This window comes from Topomyia yanbarensis, unplaced genomic scaffold (assembly GCF_030247195.1).
Source record: "Topomyia yanbarensis strain Yona2022 unplaced genomic scaffold, ASM3024719v1 HiC_scaffold_124, whole genome shotgun sequence".
Taxonomy (NCBI): Eukaryota; Metazoa; Arthropoda; class Insecta; order Diptera; family Culicidae; genus Topomyia; species Topomyia yanbarensis.
This window is the reverse complement of record NW_026683299.1, coordinates 42,269-59,871: the sequence shown is the minus strand read 5'-3', so window position 1 is coordinate 59,871 and position 17,603 is coordinate 42,269. Positions and strand designations below refer to the sequence as shown.

At 36.3% G+C, this 17,603-nt stretch overlaps 1 protein-coding gene across 1 annotated transcript; it reads right to left on the bottom strand.

The window, feature by feature from the left end:
- Positions 1-13,836: 13,836 nt before the first annotated feature.
- LOC131694723 (probable E3 ubiquitin-protein ligase bre1) lies at positions 13,837-14,435 on the bottom strand. The gene is made up of 3 exons (XM_058983200.1): positions 14,121-14,435; positions 13,964-14,063; positions 13,837-13,907 (listed from the first exon to the last, which is right to left on the bottom strand). Exons 1-3 carry the CDS (start codon positions 14,433-14,435, stop codon positions 13,837-13,839), a joined length of 486 nt encoding a protein of 161 aa, XP_058839183.1.
- Between the last annotated feature and the right edge of the window lie 3,168 nt (positions 14,436-17,603).

The following is a 17,603-nucleotide window of genomic DNA, read 5'->3' as shown; positions in this document are numbered from 1 at the left end:
TGTTCCATAAGGCATCTTTGAATTATCATAAGACAATATCATACATTTCTCTTATGTTTATGAGAATCATAAGATGCTCGTATGAAACTCGAACGACTGACATATGCAATAAATTGTAAAATGTAAAGGTAATCATACAAGTCGTATGTTTTCCATATTAATCTTGTGAAATCATAGTTTTGTTACTTTTCTAGTCATCATAAGATGAATCTTATGAATTTCGCTATGCATTTTGCCTTAGCGTAGGATAAAGCAATTAGCGCTGGATCTAAAACATGAGTCGGTGAGTACTGAAACGTTGTTTATTTTTTGCTTGTGGGTTCATGTTGAGTTGCTCATAGTACTTAAATAGCGGCCACCGCATCATTCCGAAACCCGATCGGACCTCGAAAGACACATTGAACTCATGATGGGACGTTGATGATTCATATTTTTTGGAAATGTCTGAAATGCATATCGCTAGAGTTAAAATAGAATATAACTATTAGAGGGCAATGGCAGCGGCTAGCGGTGATTAAATATTTTCTCGTTCTTACATATGATGGGCCCATTAGATTGACATTTGTTGCCCCTGACACACGCAGGTTAAAGTAATTAGTAACAATAGCAGCTACAAAGCGATACAGTTTGGCAATTATATGCCAAATGTTCCAGGCTGCAACAATTCTAATTCGAGTCTATTGATCAAAAGCAGGCAAAAACCTCAAGCGGTGTGAATTTAGTAAACGGGGTAATTCTAAAAGATGCGACGAAATGTTGAATGATAAAAGGTCGAATATAGCAAATGATTGAAAATAACAAAGGTTCCAATGTTACTAAAAGGTTTAATGAAACAAAAGTTTAAAATTTAAAAAACAGAATAATGTATTATCACCGTTATGACGTGTCACCTCGCCTAGTTTGGTGAGGTGAGAGCGAAAAAGCGATCACCGCAGTCACTTAGGTGACTATAGTCACCCAAGGTGACAGAAGTCACCTGGCAGAGCGATTCCAATAATCATTTTGAGTGACGACGGTCACCGTAAGATGGGAAAAAGTGACTAAATGCACGAAAAAGAATTATCTATGTTTAATTCCACAAATTATTTCTTCACTTTTAATCAAGATAAAATTTTCATTTTAAATCAAGGAATTTATTAAACTAAAATGGATTTTTGGGTTGGATCAACCAAAATATCTATTACATTAATCTTACAGGTTTTGTTATCTGTGTTTTTCGAAGATCAACCAAATTATTGTTTATTTCAAATAAATCAGTGATTGAAGCATAAACATGCGTCTGATTGATTCCAAAAGTCTTCCTGTATTAGTTCGACAATCCTTGCTGGATTGAAACAAAGAGATAAAAGTTTGTTCTAACTAATAAGAACGTTGTTTACACGTGCGACAAACAATCGAATTCTGAATCGATCGAAAGTAATTTGTTTTTGATGCGTTACATCGAAAACAAAATCCCAAAGAAAATATACTCTCCAGCGATTTGTTGGATTCAATAGCAACAAAGGTCAAGTTGGCATTACTGCCGGATTCGTTGAGTCGTTCGAAGTTGATATCAAGCGAGCATTTGACCGAGGAACTAACTGAGCAAAAGCATCCCGCGGAAGTAATGGTCTTACGCGAGTAGGCCGTCGCTATGCCGAAGGTTCTAAACATAACAAAATTCTTCAGTGGTAAGTTACTTATCATTTAGTCTTGCGCAATGAGTTGAGAACAAATTATTCATTTGAAGGTACAACGAATGCTACGAAAAATCTGCTGTTGGATTTTTCGACGCATTAAAGAATAAAACAGAGACGATCGCATCCAGAGAGTCTTGCTTGCTTTCAACTTCATTTTATAGAATAACTCTGCAGAAGACACAGTTCTAGTAGTACGAGATATTCGTCAGGCTACAGCGACAGTGGCGATGTTTTCTCACGCTTAAATAGTCCTTATAGATGCTACTGAAATTGGCCCAGAATAAGTGAATTCTGCAGATGAACAGGAGACACTCGATAGTGTCACGGAAAATATACCGATTGTTACTACTGAAGTTGATGCGAATGTACCAGGTGAAGGAGCGATGGTTGAAATTATATGCCCTGCAACAAATATAATTACATTTTGCAACAAAATTGGTGTTGACTCAACATTTCAAAACCATTATTTTGAACGTTTCTTATATTTAAAACAACGAAATGTACAATTTGAATTGATAAAATAGTTTTTTTTTCATTTCAATGTTTGATATGTATTGATACAAATATTTGTATTGTTTAAAGCAACCAAACGGACTTATTGAAACAACAAATTTGTATTTTTGTTTCGATTGTTGTTATGATGAGATCAATAAAACATTTTTTGATTCAATTTTTTTTCATGTTTGACCCAATAAATTATTCAGAGTTATTTCAACAATTGTTTTATTTAAATTAACAAACATTTTTTATTGAACACTGAACAATTTGATAAATTTGTTGTTTTAACCCTCATTTTATTCGACTTTAATAATTATTTTTCTGCGCGTGCTCACCTAAAAAATGTAGGTGATTAGAACCAAAAAGTGTTGCGTTTTTTTCAGATATTTTTTTTGAATTTTCGGGTAACATTTCCTTTTGGATAATGGCAGTTGGGAAGTTTCTGAATGACGTAAATTGAAGATAGGCGTTTTTTTGAAATTCAAGAAGGCGGTTTATGGTTACAACCAAACACTTAAAACCACCGTTAATATAGGTGCCATTTGAAAGGTAGTGTTTATTAGAAGGCAAAAAATGATGATTGGAGCCATTTAAAAATCCAAGATGGTGAATTCCGATTATCACAAAACACTGAAAACCACCATCAGCATGGGTGTCATTTGCAAGGTAGTAATTAGTAGATGGCAAAAATTGATAATAGGGATCTTTAGGGGTGTGCGGGTTAAGGCATTTTCTGATGCATATTAGTACCGTGAGTTAATATCTCAGTCCTTTTTCAATTTTAGGCCAAAAACTATTGAAAAAACATGTTTTAGTTTGTTTCCTTTTAAGACAATAACACATCCAAATCCATGCGACTTGCACAGCTCTATAGGTTGCCTTATCAGATCTACCATAGTTTGCAGATGAAACTTGGGATGGCAGGCTGCTAGCGGATTGCAAAAGTACCAGATCATGCCGTGTGGGGTGCTGACCCGGTTGACAATGAGGCGAACGAGATATTTGCATATACGTCATTTAGTAGAACAACTGTCAGTTTGTTGGTTGAATTTAATTTGGTTTTTTTAAATTTAAAAATCAGAAAAGAATAATTAAGGTTTAAGAATGATATGAGTGTACTCGACACTGTGTCAGTGTTACATTTGTACTGACACCCGCTATCAGTACAAATGTAACACTGACATAATTTTTCCAAATTAAAGATCCCTATTGGCGCCATTTTGAGTTCCATGATGGCGACTTCCATTTACTACAAAATATTGAAAACCATCATCAATATGGGTGTCAATTAAAATGTAGTGTTTAGTAGAAGGCAAAAATTAATTTTGAAATCTAAGACGATTGACTTGGCTTGTTTGATAGAGCCCATCAAACAAATTTTCATGCAAGAGGTGACAGAATGGGGTCAATGCACTGACAAAATCGGGGGTAGACTGAATCAGGCACAGACAATATCGGTGGCTGATAATATCGGATCTTCCCTATATTTCTAAGTACTTCGATAGTACCATTAAAAATAACTATGTTTCTAGAATCATCCATTTCGTAAACTAGCATTCGGTGAAATGGAAATCATCGTACTGACGCTCTTCCTTTTTTCAAATCATCTATCTATTGCTTTTAACCCTTTCATTCCCAAAGTTTTTCTAGTGCATGTAGGGTTTCAAAACTATTTTTCCTTGAAAACAGTGATGTTAAGAAACACGAATTCTTTTTTCATAAAGATAGGAGCTTCCCTCGCAGCACTAGAAGCTGCTCAATTTCTACCTTCTAATGGTCAATACAATTCCCCTAGAATAATCGATTTGAAACAGATTTTGCTTAGTGACCGCACCCCACAACCCATAACTCTGGAATGGGAAATCGGATCGAGATGAAATTTAATAGCCATTTACGGGGATAAAACACCTTTCATTTGAGACCAAGTTTGGTCGAATCTCCGAAAAACCAATGAGACTGTAATTCTAAATTTGGATACTTCCGCCGGGGCTTCCGGAACCAACGATGGTGGCCAATGTGACCAAAGAGACTTTGAATGGCTATTAGTGACCTAGTACTACAAATCTAAGTAGATGTGGCACCAGTTTGAAAAAGTTTTCACCTTTATACATTCATTACAGAATTTTTTAAAATCAACATTTTCTGCGTGATCGTACTCTTCACTCTGTAACTCCGGAACTGGAAGTCAGATCCATTATAAATTCAATAGCAGCCTACAGGATGCACGTTTCATTTGAGACTAAGCTTATGAAAATCGGTTCAGCCATCTCTGAGAAAAGTGAGTGAGATTGTGGTCACATACACACAGAGAATTGACGGACTGAATCGAATGGTATATGTCACTGGAGCCTCCGGGTCTCCGTTGAAAAGACGGTTTTCAGAGCAGTTTTCTATTGAGAAAGGCAAAACGTAAATCGTACGAACAAGTTATAGCAAATAGTGGTACATTTAACACTTTTATAATGAGTGGCTCATGTCCCTTCAAATTTGACCGCACTTACCGCTTGATGACGTCCCAGTTTGATATTTCTTTTGAGTGGTTTGAGAAAACTGAGAAAACGAAAATCGTCAACGCAGGCCTGGATACGGTTAAAGAAATATAAACAAATTTTGGTAGCCTCGCATCGTTTTGCGGAGCAGTTGGATATGTAAGGATATTTATTATTTTAAATCTAGTCCTGTAATTTAATTCTATTAATCGAATCGTATATTTAAAGCATTGTCATCAATACCCCCAGGGTTGCAAAATTGATTCGGTCCTGTGACTCCAAATCTAAAGAATATGGCGTGCGGCATCGAAGGATTTATTCCGTGCATTTTAGGTCGTCTTGTTTCAAACACCTATTAAATCTATCTAAAGGGAAAATGTTGCAAAATTACACAAACTAAAAATTAAAAATCTGACGCGTTTCGTTTTGCAGATGATGATCGAGTTGCACTTTTTGTTGCCAACGAACGGAAAAAAATAAATAATTGAAGAAATTTTTCTCCTCAAAATATTTGGTAAGTAAATAGAGAAAAGGCCTTTATTCACTATTACTTGTGGATACACTGGAAGATAAACTAATGGCATTTTCGTTTTTGACTCTGCACTACACCAGTGTAGTCGGTGCTACACTCATTCAAACCTGAGTGTAATCAGTCTATCTCTTTTTTTGCACTACACCTGTGTAGCACCAAGAACAAACGAAAGCGCCATAAGACTAATTTAATTTCTACCACTTTTTATAGAATATTTCTGCTGCCTCTGCACTCCTTGCGGTCGTTCGATTCCGTTTACGTGGCTTCGATGTGCTGCCTCGTGGATCGGCAACTCGTTGGTAGCGAGCCGCGTGGCTTGTTTCGATATTCCACCTGTTGCTATGGGCCTTGGTTGCCTCTAGATGACCTCGCATCTGCGTGGTGACTTCAGGTATGGTTAAGATGATCGGTTGTGGTATAACGTATATATAATAACATTTTTTTAAGGAAACTTCAGTCATGTCAAACTGAGGCTTCCAATAGTCAACACCGGTGAAACATCTCGGTTATTGACTTCAGATACATCGAGCAATACGGAACATTTGAACAAGACTGTAGCTTACCCGAGCTCCGAGCCACTACAATTCCATTTGACTTTAGTCATACCGGCTGGAATATAATATAGAATTCTGGCTGTCTAAGAGACAAGTATTTTAATTGTGCATTCATTTTTTTTTGTTTTTTGTTGATGATTAATTCATTTCAAATATATTTGTAGTTGGGACTATGGCCACATTTGCAATTATGGTGCCACTGACATATGAGCAAGCGTATGGGGGATAGACCACTAGTGAATAATTGTTCTTAAACCTGAGGGGTAACCACCCATATTGATGGTGGTTTTAAGTGTTTTGTTACCAGCCGCCATCTTGGATTTCAAAATGACGCCAATCATCAATTTTCACTTTCTACTAATTACTACCTTTCAAATGACCCTCATATTGATGGTGGTTTTCAGTGTTTTGTGGCAACCGGAAGGCGCCATCTTGGATTTCAAAATGGCACCAATCATCAATCTTTGCCTCCTACTAATTACTAACTTTCAAACGACACCCATATTGATGACGGTTTTCAGTGTTTTATGGTAACAGGAAGCCGCCATCTTGGATTTCAAAATGGCGCCAATCATCAATTTTCGCCTTCTAACAATTACTACCTTTCAAATGACCCTCATATTGATGGTGGTTTTCAGTATTTTGTGGTAACCGGAAGCCGCCATCTTGGATTTCAAAATGGCACCAATCATCGATTTTTATCTTCTACTAATTACTACCTTTCAAATGACACCCATATTGATTGTGGTTTTGAGTGTTTTGTGGTAACGGGAAGCCGCCATCTTGGATTTCAAAATGGCGCCAATCATCAATTTTCGCCTTCTACTAATTACTACCTTTCAAACGACACCCATATTGATGGTGATTTTCAGTGTTTTATGGTAACCGGAAGCCGCCATCTTGGATTTCAAAATGGCGTCAATCATCAATTTTCGTCTTCTAACAATTACTACCTTTCAAATGACCCCAATATTGATGGTGGTTTTTGATGTTTTGTGGTAATCGGAAACCGCCATCTTGGATTTCAAAATGGCGCCAATCATCGATTTTCGCCTTCTACTAATTATTACCGTTTAAATGATAGCCATATTGATGGTGGTTTTCAGTGTTTTGTGGTAACCGGAAGCCGCCATTTTGGATTTCAAAATGGCACCAATCATCAATTTTCGCCTTCAACTAATCAATACCTTTCAAATGACACCCATATTTATGGTAGTTTCAAGTGTTTTGTGGTAACCGAAAGCCGCCATCTTGAATTTCAAAATGGCGCCAATCATCAATTTACAGCTTCTACAAATGGCTACTTTTCAAATGATACCCATATTGATGGCTGTTCTTAGTGCGAATGCCAAGCATCCATATAATATATATTGGAAGCCTATATTTTGGGTTATCCGAACGTTACAGAAATTTTGGGTTATCCGCTCTTTACTCAAATTTTGGGTTATCCGCTCAGTACTCAAATTTTCGGTTATCCGCTCAGTACTCAAATGTTGGGTTATCCGCGCGTTACTCAAATTTTGGATTATTTCATCGTTACTTAAACTTTGGGTTACCCGCTCTGTACCCAACGCTTGGGTTATCTGTAACCCAAACTTTGGGTAGTCCTCACACTACCCAAAATTTAAGTTCAAAGCTTGTTACCCAAAAGTGAGGAGATGCACTTTAGTCCATTTTGGGTAGGATTCTACCCAAAATTAGGTAACGGCCGGTAAGCGTGTAAGCTTCCACTCTTTTTCTATAAGCATTTGATTTAATTTGAAACAGTCAGATTTGGCTGAACTGACAAACTACTAAGTGTAATGTTAGAGAAGCTCTTCAAGCCCTTGGAGTGGCTAGCGCCTAACAATACAACTCTATAACGTTATCAATAGTATTCACTATTATTAGCAAAATAACGTTTTAGTCAATTATGGATCTTAAATAATAAATTGTTTAAGCGGTTACTCCACTGTAGAATTTTAAAGCAATCGATTTTTTTATTTATTAGTCTAAAATGTGCTTTAGGATGTAAAAAATGATATCCCAAAACATAGAGAACGAAAACAATTGAAAAATATAATTTTCAATTTTGCCACAACGCTTCTTATGTATAAGCCATGTTTATTGCAAACTTTAACCGCGTTTTTCTCGAAACCACTGGCGGGAAATGTAACTCGAGCAAATGATTTTTGGTCGCTTTGAAATTTTCACAGTATATTCAAAATTGATTTTTCTAGTCACGTACGCAGGATTAATTTTTTATTGCTTACCGTTTTATTGATTAACGATTTTGTGTAGATTTTTATGACATTCTCTACGTTTTTTCACTCAAAACTACGCCATTTCGCTTAAAATCAAAATATCGAAAAAATTCTATGTACATCGCTATTGACATAAGGAATCAGAAAAACTTTAGTTTTTGGCGCTAGGTCAAAAATCACGGGAGATAGATTTCCGACCGTGGACCCCTTCCAAAAACGCGCATGAGGTGAATATGCTGCAGAGCCGCCATCTTGTGATGAAATCGCTCGAAAAAATTATTTTATTTGATACAATACTTATGTTATAAATCCCATTCAACAAGATGTCGACTCACCATTTTATTGAGCAATAAAAAAACTCTCGAAATAATCAGACTATTAAATGGCATAAACAGTGAATTTTAAATTAACTTTATTGTACAGTTTTTTAACATAGCCATGTATTGCTGATCAGAACGCAGCAATGCAAATGGCAGCATCATGTTACCAAAGAGAATAGGGAAATAGACGAAGAGTGAAAATCAGTCAAAACGGCAACACTCACTTTATGATGATTTCAACACTAGAATTTTGGCAACCACTTCCACAGGCAGCACTTTAAATGACTCCTATTATATTTTGAAAACAAACGTTATGTCGATCGTTGGATTTGTTTATCAAACGATGTGCTTTTCGAAACAAAGATGAAATAATTCTAAAGCTTGTTTTTACTCATACATATACTCTAGAATGGACCTTACACAATCACGATTGGACTAAATTCTGACGAAAATCAAATTTCTTTTTTGATAGATGTACAATACTTATCTCCTCCAACTCAGGCATGAGTAATGTTTATTTACATTGCACGATTGGTCTGCTCAATAAGGTATTTTTGGCTTCACACTATTCGTCTCTTTCCCTATTCTCTTTGCATGTTTCCGGAAGAAGACAAAAATATGCAAAAATTTGTCATGCTTCTCTTGCATACATTTCGTTATTTTCAATCCTCTCTTCTGCTTTCTTCTGGACAAATATGGCTCTCTTTGCTCGCAATAAAGATGGCAATAAATAAGCCAGTTTATCAGGTAGGAAAGACAAGCACTGTCGAACTACACTAATAAAATAAAATACCAATTAATGCGCATTTTCAATAAAAGTGGAATAACCGATTAAGTGGGTAAAGAGTTCGTATCCATAAATGAATACAGCTCTTGTACGTCAACCTGGGTATATTTTACCCTTTATTTTTTGCAGAACTGTTACAACAAAAAGCGTGAAAAATATCCTTTTCTCTACACGCTTGATTCCAATTGCACATCAAAGGGTTACAGTAGATCACGTTTGGATAAATTGAGATCTATTCAATCAATTAAGATCAATGTTGTTTTTGTGAATTAGAAACAGAACTACAGTAAGAATTGTTTTGATTCTTTTCTTTTTGCTTATCGCTAAGAGAATAAGCGGGACCATTTAATTCGTTAATATAAATCGATAACATATTTTCACGAATGATTGCCCATATATCTATTGTATCACACATCAAAGAAAGTAAATAACGGAAGAAAATTATTGTTTTTAGGGGATAGATCCAAACAAATGACAATTGGACAATCGTAAAATGCAATATTTTATGAATTTACTTACACTGGTCGTTAGCAAATTGAATCAGAATGTTAACAGCTTAGAAATTAGCTCCACAAATACCCTAAGCTAAGAGTAAATAATTGATTTTAAATATGTGCAATGTTCCAATAAGAATAAAATCACATAAAACTTCTGAATACAAAATGTTTTGAAATTTATTGTGAACACAACGGTGATCAATATATTTATTTCGATTTCTGGCATAAATCGTTCCAATTTGCATTGATGCATTATAGAAATATATCTATATTCTGCCTGCCACAGCGCAAAAAAAAATTAAATATAACGCTCGTGAATAGAAATGATCATTCTGTCAAAGTTTAATTTTCTGTTTGATCTTTGTTTACTTTTTATTTAAACCTCGCTGAAAAACGTGTATAATTTTAATTCGCAGACCTTCATTGATAATTGATCTTTATTCCAAACTTGTGAAAATTCACTTGAAACGAAAATAAATGTTCTCCCCCACGTCGATAGGTATCATGTTCAATTGGAATGACACTCACAGTTCATTTTAAATCCAAATTGAAATATTTTAACCAATTTTTTAATCAAAGTTTGAAATCCCGACAAACATATAATTCCGGCATAAAAGCCAACTGTCAAAATTATATTTGAAAGGGAACTCCGGACAAACCGTTACTCGCCAATCACAGATGTTGGCAGTAAACAAAAGAGAAAAATTTTCTCTTCCATTAACTGCTATGAACTGTGTTTATCCAGCGACGGTTTGTCCGGAATTCCCTTTCAAAGAGAATTTTGACAGTTGGGCTTTAACCAGTAATCATATTTTTGTCGAGAAATAACTATCATGGCACCAATTACAACCGATGGTTTAGCCACCTCTAACTCGACGAGCGCCTATTCAAACTGAATAAAAACATGCAAAGTATATCAATTTATTTTCTTTTGTGCATATTATGTCACTACAAAGTAGTTGACATCATCGGCCAACTTTCAACTATCCAACAGGTTAAAGTTCTATGTTCAGAAACATATCGGCAACAAGTTGACAAAATTGTTCTCAAACCCTATGGAACGAGATATTTGACGAAGAAAAGCTATTTTACTGCAAGAAAATATCGGAATGAATTTACTCATTTTGTTTAACTTGAATTTGTTGTTATTTAACATTGACGTGTAACGCAGATCAGAACGCAGCCATATAAATTACAGCATCGTTTGATTAAAGCTTACCAAATATTTTAGGCCGGTTTAAAAGTTAGTCCGGTTTAAAAACCATTAGTACGGCTTTGTGCTTACGGCTATTATTAGTGTTATGCAGCGTTCAGGTGACGCACAAGGACAATCGAGGACGTTTAGTCCATCGTCTAGCGAAACCTGAAGAAGACCCATAACTGTTTAAGTAAACTGGCTGTGGCGAACAAAAGGGACGTATGGAATTTGATGACAGTAGTTAAAAGAAGCTTAAACGAAAGCTTAGCTGTATTTTATACTAATTGTACTGCTTTTTGAAATAAAGAAAATATCAATTTACATGCATTCTTGCTGGACCAAATTTTGACAATAGACTGCGCTGGTAGATGAGTGGTAAGAGTGACTGCCACTTAGCCCAGTGAGTGTGGGTTCAATCCCAGCCGAGATCGATGAGTTTTTCTGAGGTGAAAACTCTGTGTCGCGTCTTCCTTTACAAGGGAAGTAAAGCCGTTGGTTCCAGTCCATGTGTTGATGACGCGATATCTTGTTATGGAAACACCTCTCTGGCATCCTTGATAGGCACTCAGTGCCGACAGAGACCGACGGAAAATTGAAATAAAGAAATAATTTGAATTTACAGCACTCGGTGTATTCTACTACAGTTAATTGAGGGGGCTCTTATGCTGGGCCCGCAATTTCTCTCTACAGCCCTGTATTCAGCTAAAACAAAAAATACGTGTAAATTAGTTTCAGCAAGAAAAATTTTGGTTGTAAATCTGACGTGGAATGATCCAATGTTTAAGAAAAATATGGAAGTTTACCTTAAATTTTAAATTTTCCTACATATCTTACAAAAACTAGGGATGAAGTGGCAGCACTGGCGAATCGCACGGACGTGTTTGCGTTAATGTCCAATATTTTTCAAAGTTTTTCAGTGATATAAAATATATTCATCAGGAAAATGAAGTCAATCGTTTAGTAGGTAGTTTTTCCTGTTGAGTTACGTGTTAGTAGGTTGAAATATCGCGAGAAAAGTGTGATTTTGCATAGTAATTTGTCGTCACAACTTTGCCATTAAGGTATGTGAAACAAGACGCGAAAAAATACGTTTGTTCGTTCCGTTTAGCGTCTGCAGCACCGCCTGGACTTGAGTAGCTGATGCAACAATTTCACGGATGGAGGAGAATTCTTCACAGAAATCTCATGAATTTATTTATTCAGAGCTGGTGAGATCGCTTCATGTCATTTTTCAATGCTTTCATAAATATTTTCCTTTTTGTAAACTCGTACCAGAATCAAAAATATTTTTCATTCTGGAAGTGCAAATATATTGCAAATATCCAATTGATACGTAGATGTATTCGCGCGCGGCTTGTTGTATATGAAGGCTGCCTCAGAATTGAGTTCTTGTCGCCCGGTCTCACGAACACTTCTGCAGCTCCCTTGTTGAAAACAATCCCGTTTGATTTTGCCGTCTTTGTTTATTATTTTCCACCAGCTAGTGATGTAGTGTTTGTGTCATGTGCCGTGTACGTACATGAGCCGTAGAAAAGTCTATGTACGTGTAGGAACAGGCATTCTTGAAATGGGTCGTTGGATGTACAGTAGAGCTATCGCCTTTCACTTCCAGGGCTTAACTTGTGTACATCTATTGATGAAAACAAATATATCATTACGTAGATGCAGACAAGTTTCTTCCATAAAAACACTGCCGGACAGTCGGAAATGGATTGTATACACACACACACATCTTTCAAAGACTAGGGATGGAGCTATAGCTTTAAAAAGCTATCAAATTTATGTGTGCTGATGAATAAAATTACACGTGTGCCACAACTTGAGAATTATTATATCAACGTGTTTTCCTAATTTTGAATTTGTTTGGGTAGATGGCTTCGACGTAACACAGAAATGAGCTGATAAATTAAATAACCTTCTAATTAATTGCTTGTTTAAGCTTGAAATGCAAACAGTAGGAATGTTCTGTCCTGGAAGTAATATTGCAAGGGTAGCACAGAACATGCGGTTCTAAAGTGGTCCGTCCTGGAAAGGAAGCTTCCCCAGCTTGACAAACTAACAACTCTGGACTGAACAAACAAGCGGTAAAACTTTTTTACATAGCAAATAATAACCTGGCCTAAGGCTGAATGGCTTGCTATCCATTCCAATGATGATCTCTGAGAACTGGCTGCAATTAATTTGAAAATGCTTTTAAAGGTTTTGCTAATAATAAACCACTTAGCGTATGGATTGCTTTTTATTTCTGAACAAAAGATCTCAATTCATAGCCATATAACCTAGTCATTTTACGCTTCAGATGATTGAAGCATAAATTGCTTCACCGAGCAATTTACGAAATTGTTTTCTACGTTAAAGGAGGGCACTTTTCCATTCATCCCTATCATTCAGTTGTTTGTTTTCAATGCCCGGAAATATTTTTATCGCATTCGAATTAACGTAAAAAAACCTGTTTTAATCCACCTAGTGGTGTAATTGTTCCTTTCTCATATATCTAAACAATCATTTAATAAAGCTGGTTATGTTCAATATAAATGTGGAAATGACACATTCTTATCATACTTGGCACGTATATACATATGCACGACTGCCACGAACCTGATGAGCAACATGTCAAGGCTGACACACTTCAAAAATACAAATATAATATTCAATCAGCAGACATGAGTTCAATTTTGTCTACATGATAACATGTTTTGGAATGCTGGGTGGTGGGTGGGCTTTTAGTGGGATGGGGAGGGGGACACACTTCCTACAACAAACCACCTCCCTCCCACCCATGCCATGGTGTGGGAGGGAGGTGGTTTGTTGTAGGAAGGAGATAGGGGTGTAAATGGAGGGGTGATACTCCCTGCCGCATACTATACCTTTCATTTGAGACTAGGTTAGTGAAAATTGGTTCAGTCATCACCGAAGAACCGATGTGGCTTTAGTTCTAGAATATGCCCCCACATACACACATAAACGCACACAAATATTTTCGAATCTCGCCGAATTGAATCAAATGGAATACGACAGGTTAATTTTTATTTATTAATTTCATTCTTTATTAAGCTCATAATCCATATTTTTACAAACATTTTTATATCGGTTCATGTATCCCAAAATGACTGCAAGAAATAGGGAATATTAATGAAAATCAAATTAAATATAATGTCATACATACGGTGGCCGGGCAACCGCTCTGCCTCAATTGCTCGTCGTACGCTCTTTCCGAGAGCAGTTGTACGACGAGCGAGTCGCTCGAACGTTTCCATACGAGTTTCCTGTGAATTTAGATGACATAAGTATTTTGCCTTAGAGTTAAATATGCACATATTTACCAGGCTAATTCCACGTGCCCGATCTTGGTTCCGTTGGTCACGTTGGTCACGCTGGTTTCGTTGCTTCCGACGATTGTTATTCTGTTGTTGTTGCTGCTGTTTTTGTTGCTGCCGTTGTTGCTGCTGTTGTTGCTGTTGTCGTGGCTGTTGTTTTTGCTGCTGTTGTTGCTGATGTTGTGGCTGTTGTTGTTGCTGCTGATGTTGCGGTTGTTGTTGTTTAATGCTCATTTTCTTCCGCTGCTCTTCGTTCTGCTCCTCGCACAACTCCACTAGATCATCTTCTATGTCCAGCATATCCATCTCTTGCTCACTCATCTTGAATAAATCTACACCAAACCAGAAAGGGAAAGAGAATTTCACTCTGAGATCCGGTTTTAAGAAGAGACTTACCCGTAACCTTCTTAAAGTTGCAAAAATCACCGGTTCGTAGAAAAACACTACCTATCTGGCCGATGCAACGAAACAGTTTGTTTTATTTATTGCTAGGCGACCGTTATTTTTTTCTGCGTCAAAGCAACCTGAAATTTAAATTCCGGCTGAACTGGAACCCCATTAACAATAATAAGGCGTAATGTTACTCGTCAATGACTACACACTCGTTTGACACTAATCATGGTTTAAAACAAACATTACTCAGTAAAATGAGTAGCGCATCAAAATAAATACTTTACTGGTATACTTGCCCAATGTCGAGTAACATTGAATCAAATATTGCTGCTGTTATCGATCGGGGAATAAAAGGTTACCAGATATCGAGAGAATGCTTGCTGAAGGATCAAAACTAGAACCTTGTCGAATGAGAGAATCCGTAGAAAAGAAGTTCACGCCTTATCTGATAACTACAGAAGAGAACTAATCGGTTCGAATTATTCTGGAAAAACTTTAGATTAAATCGTAAGTAACATTGAGAGCCTCTCTTTGTTTATTTTCTCTTTCGATTATTACGACTTTGCGCTAATTTTTCAGTTCATATCGAAAACCGACAGTTTTCACTAGAATATTATACGAAGAGTTTAGTAGTAAATGTCGAAACGAACGAGTAATGAACAAAAGAAAAAGTGATCAAAGAAAATCTCTCATTGGTGAAAGACAACAGAAATGCATCACTCCTCCTTCATTCGGGCTTGCGACCGGCAGTTACATTTCTCAATACTATGCTATTTACTCACTTGATTGCTAAATTATGCATTCCAAATAGTACACTACAGAGAAATATATACTGGCGGAGTTACATGCAAGGATAGGAACACAGGAAATAGGGATAAGTTTGCAAAAGTGTCTAACATAACGACGAAAAATGAAGCGAACGAATATCGTTTAACAAGTTTCGATAGTGTGTTCTCTTGAGAGTTCATGTGTTGCATCCGAACCCACGTTAATCTTGAAATAAACGAGGATCATCAAACACGATATGGCCTGTGTTAGGCCAAAGAGACCAATCGCCATTTTGAAATACATGGTCTAAAAACGCTTTCGCATCCAAAATAGCATTAGCAAGACCCACATCTATTTATTTTAGGGAACACAAATAGCAAAAGAAAGCAAATAAGTGTTCCTCAACTTAACGTTAATGGTAAGTTATCTAAAAATTCATTTTAACATGCAAAATGCTAGAGAAAAATTATGGCGCTCAGTTCGGTTTGGCTTAACGGAGGCCATATGTATTCATCGAGTTTTTTGGCAACGTCACATGGCCTGGGTTGAGTCAGAATATCAGCTTGACTTACTGGGATACACTCTTTAGAAAACTTTAACACAAGTAAACACAAATACAGTATATTTGAGAAAACTACAACACAAGCATAAGCATGAGTATAAGAGAGATCTATATTTGAGAAAACTACAACATGAATCTATAATCTAAACTACTGATCTTTCTACATACAGTTTCTTTTTTCAACTCATGTGCATGAATATTTTGCTAGCATAAAATCATTGGTTCAGTTGAAGAAATTAGCTAGTACTGATATTCAGCCTCATAAACTACCACCATAACCAATAACGCATCCCCAACCATACATTCAGAAATTGATTCGGAATCCTGATTGATTTCTGAATGAATTCCAGGTCAAAGAAAAATTCGATGCCAACTTTATACAGCTGGAATACATTCAGAAATCATTCGGGATTTCGTGCCGATTTCTTAATGGTTTGACCAGGCACGACAGTGTTTGGTGATATGAATATGGGTGGAAAATGCGTTGGTATGTGCACACTCAGCCACCTCTATTGTAGAAGATTTAAGCTAATATGGAAATTCTTATTCAGCCTCTTCTACTAATTTTTGAAGTCTAAAGCTAGTGTGCATTTTTATGTCAACGTATTTTTATTTCATAGATGTCTCAAGGTTTATGAAATCAAAGGTAACGTTTTCTTGTATTCTTTCAGTGCTACGAATATGTAACACTGTAGGAGATGCACAAGAAACGCATGGTTTAATAACATAAATTTTATAAGCTCTGCCAGTCTTTTCGAGAAGATATATGCACCGTTCAATAAGGTATGTGCACACTCAGCCACCTCTATTGTAGAAGATTTAAGCTAATATGAAAATTCTTATTCAGCCTCTTCTACTAATTTAGTAGTCTTTAGCTAGTGAGCCATTTTATTTGAACTTATTTTTTTATGTTTTGTAATGTTTCAGTGTGTAAACAAATTAGCCAAATCATATGTCTCGAGATTGATAAAATCATAGGTAACGTTTTCTTGTATTGGAAGCATAAGATTATAATGAGCATTTCCAGAACCAGCGTTACGAAGATGTAGCACTATAGGAGATGCACAGGAAACACGCGGTTTAATAACATACATTTTATAAGCTATCTCAGTCTTTTCGAGAACATAAATGCATCGTTCAAGTTTCATGCACAGAGCAAATAACGAATCTTGATTACCCCATTGACCATTACCACAACAAAGTTTCAACAACATTACCATACTATCGGTTTCCATAAAACCACTTGAATGCAATGATGAGAAAAATTGTATATTTTCTATGACACTTTTAAATGCTAAAATGCGTAAATCGCCAGAGAAACTCTCATTTCCAGTTAGAGCATACGAGATAGAATTGAACTGGCAATTGCCGTCACCAGTGATTGGGATTTCTCGAAAGTTTGGCAGGATTTGCTCTGAGAATAATGTATCACGTTCAGCATTATATACTTGCAATCGAGCTGTTTTAAAATATTGTGAATTTAAATCTATACAGCGATGGTATGGTTTAAGCAGCTGTTTTATCTCTTCTATGCATGATCCATTCCAAACGTCTAATGTATCAAGATAATCAAATAGCAAATTACTTGCATCTTGGTCAAAATTATGGAAAGTTGATACCGATTCGACTGATTCAGTCGACCACTCGAGAACCTTTGTATGTAAATCTTGGTCAACAATGCTCAAATCACTATCACTGCACTGCACTGACATGCAAGCTATTTTACCAGATAAAATGTCCCTTGAGCAACTACTTACAGAAGCCCT

Bases quoted from the DNA above. Each gene is read 5' to 3' on its own strand.
- LOC131694723 (XM_058983200.1), bottom strand. From the start codon at position 14,435: ATGAGTGAGCAAGAGATGGATATGCTGGACATAGAAGATGATCTAGTG. The intron at 14,064-14,120 runs GTAAATATGTGC...CTAAATTCACAG, and splicing joins GGGCACGTGGAATTAGCCTG to GAAACTCGTATGGAAACGTT. The intron at 13,908-13,963 runs GTATGTATGACA...TATTTCTTGCAG, and splicing joins AGAGCGGTTGCCCGGCCACC to TCATTTTGGGATACATGAAC.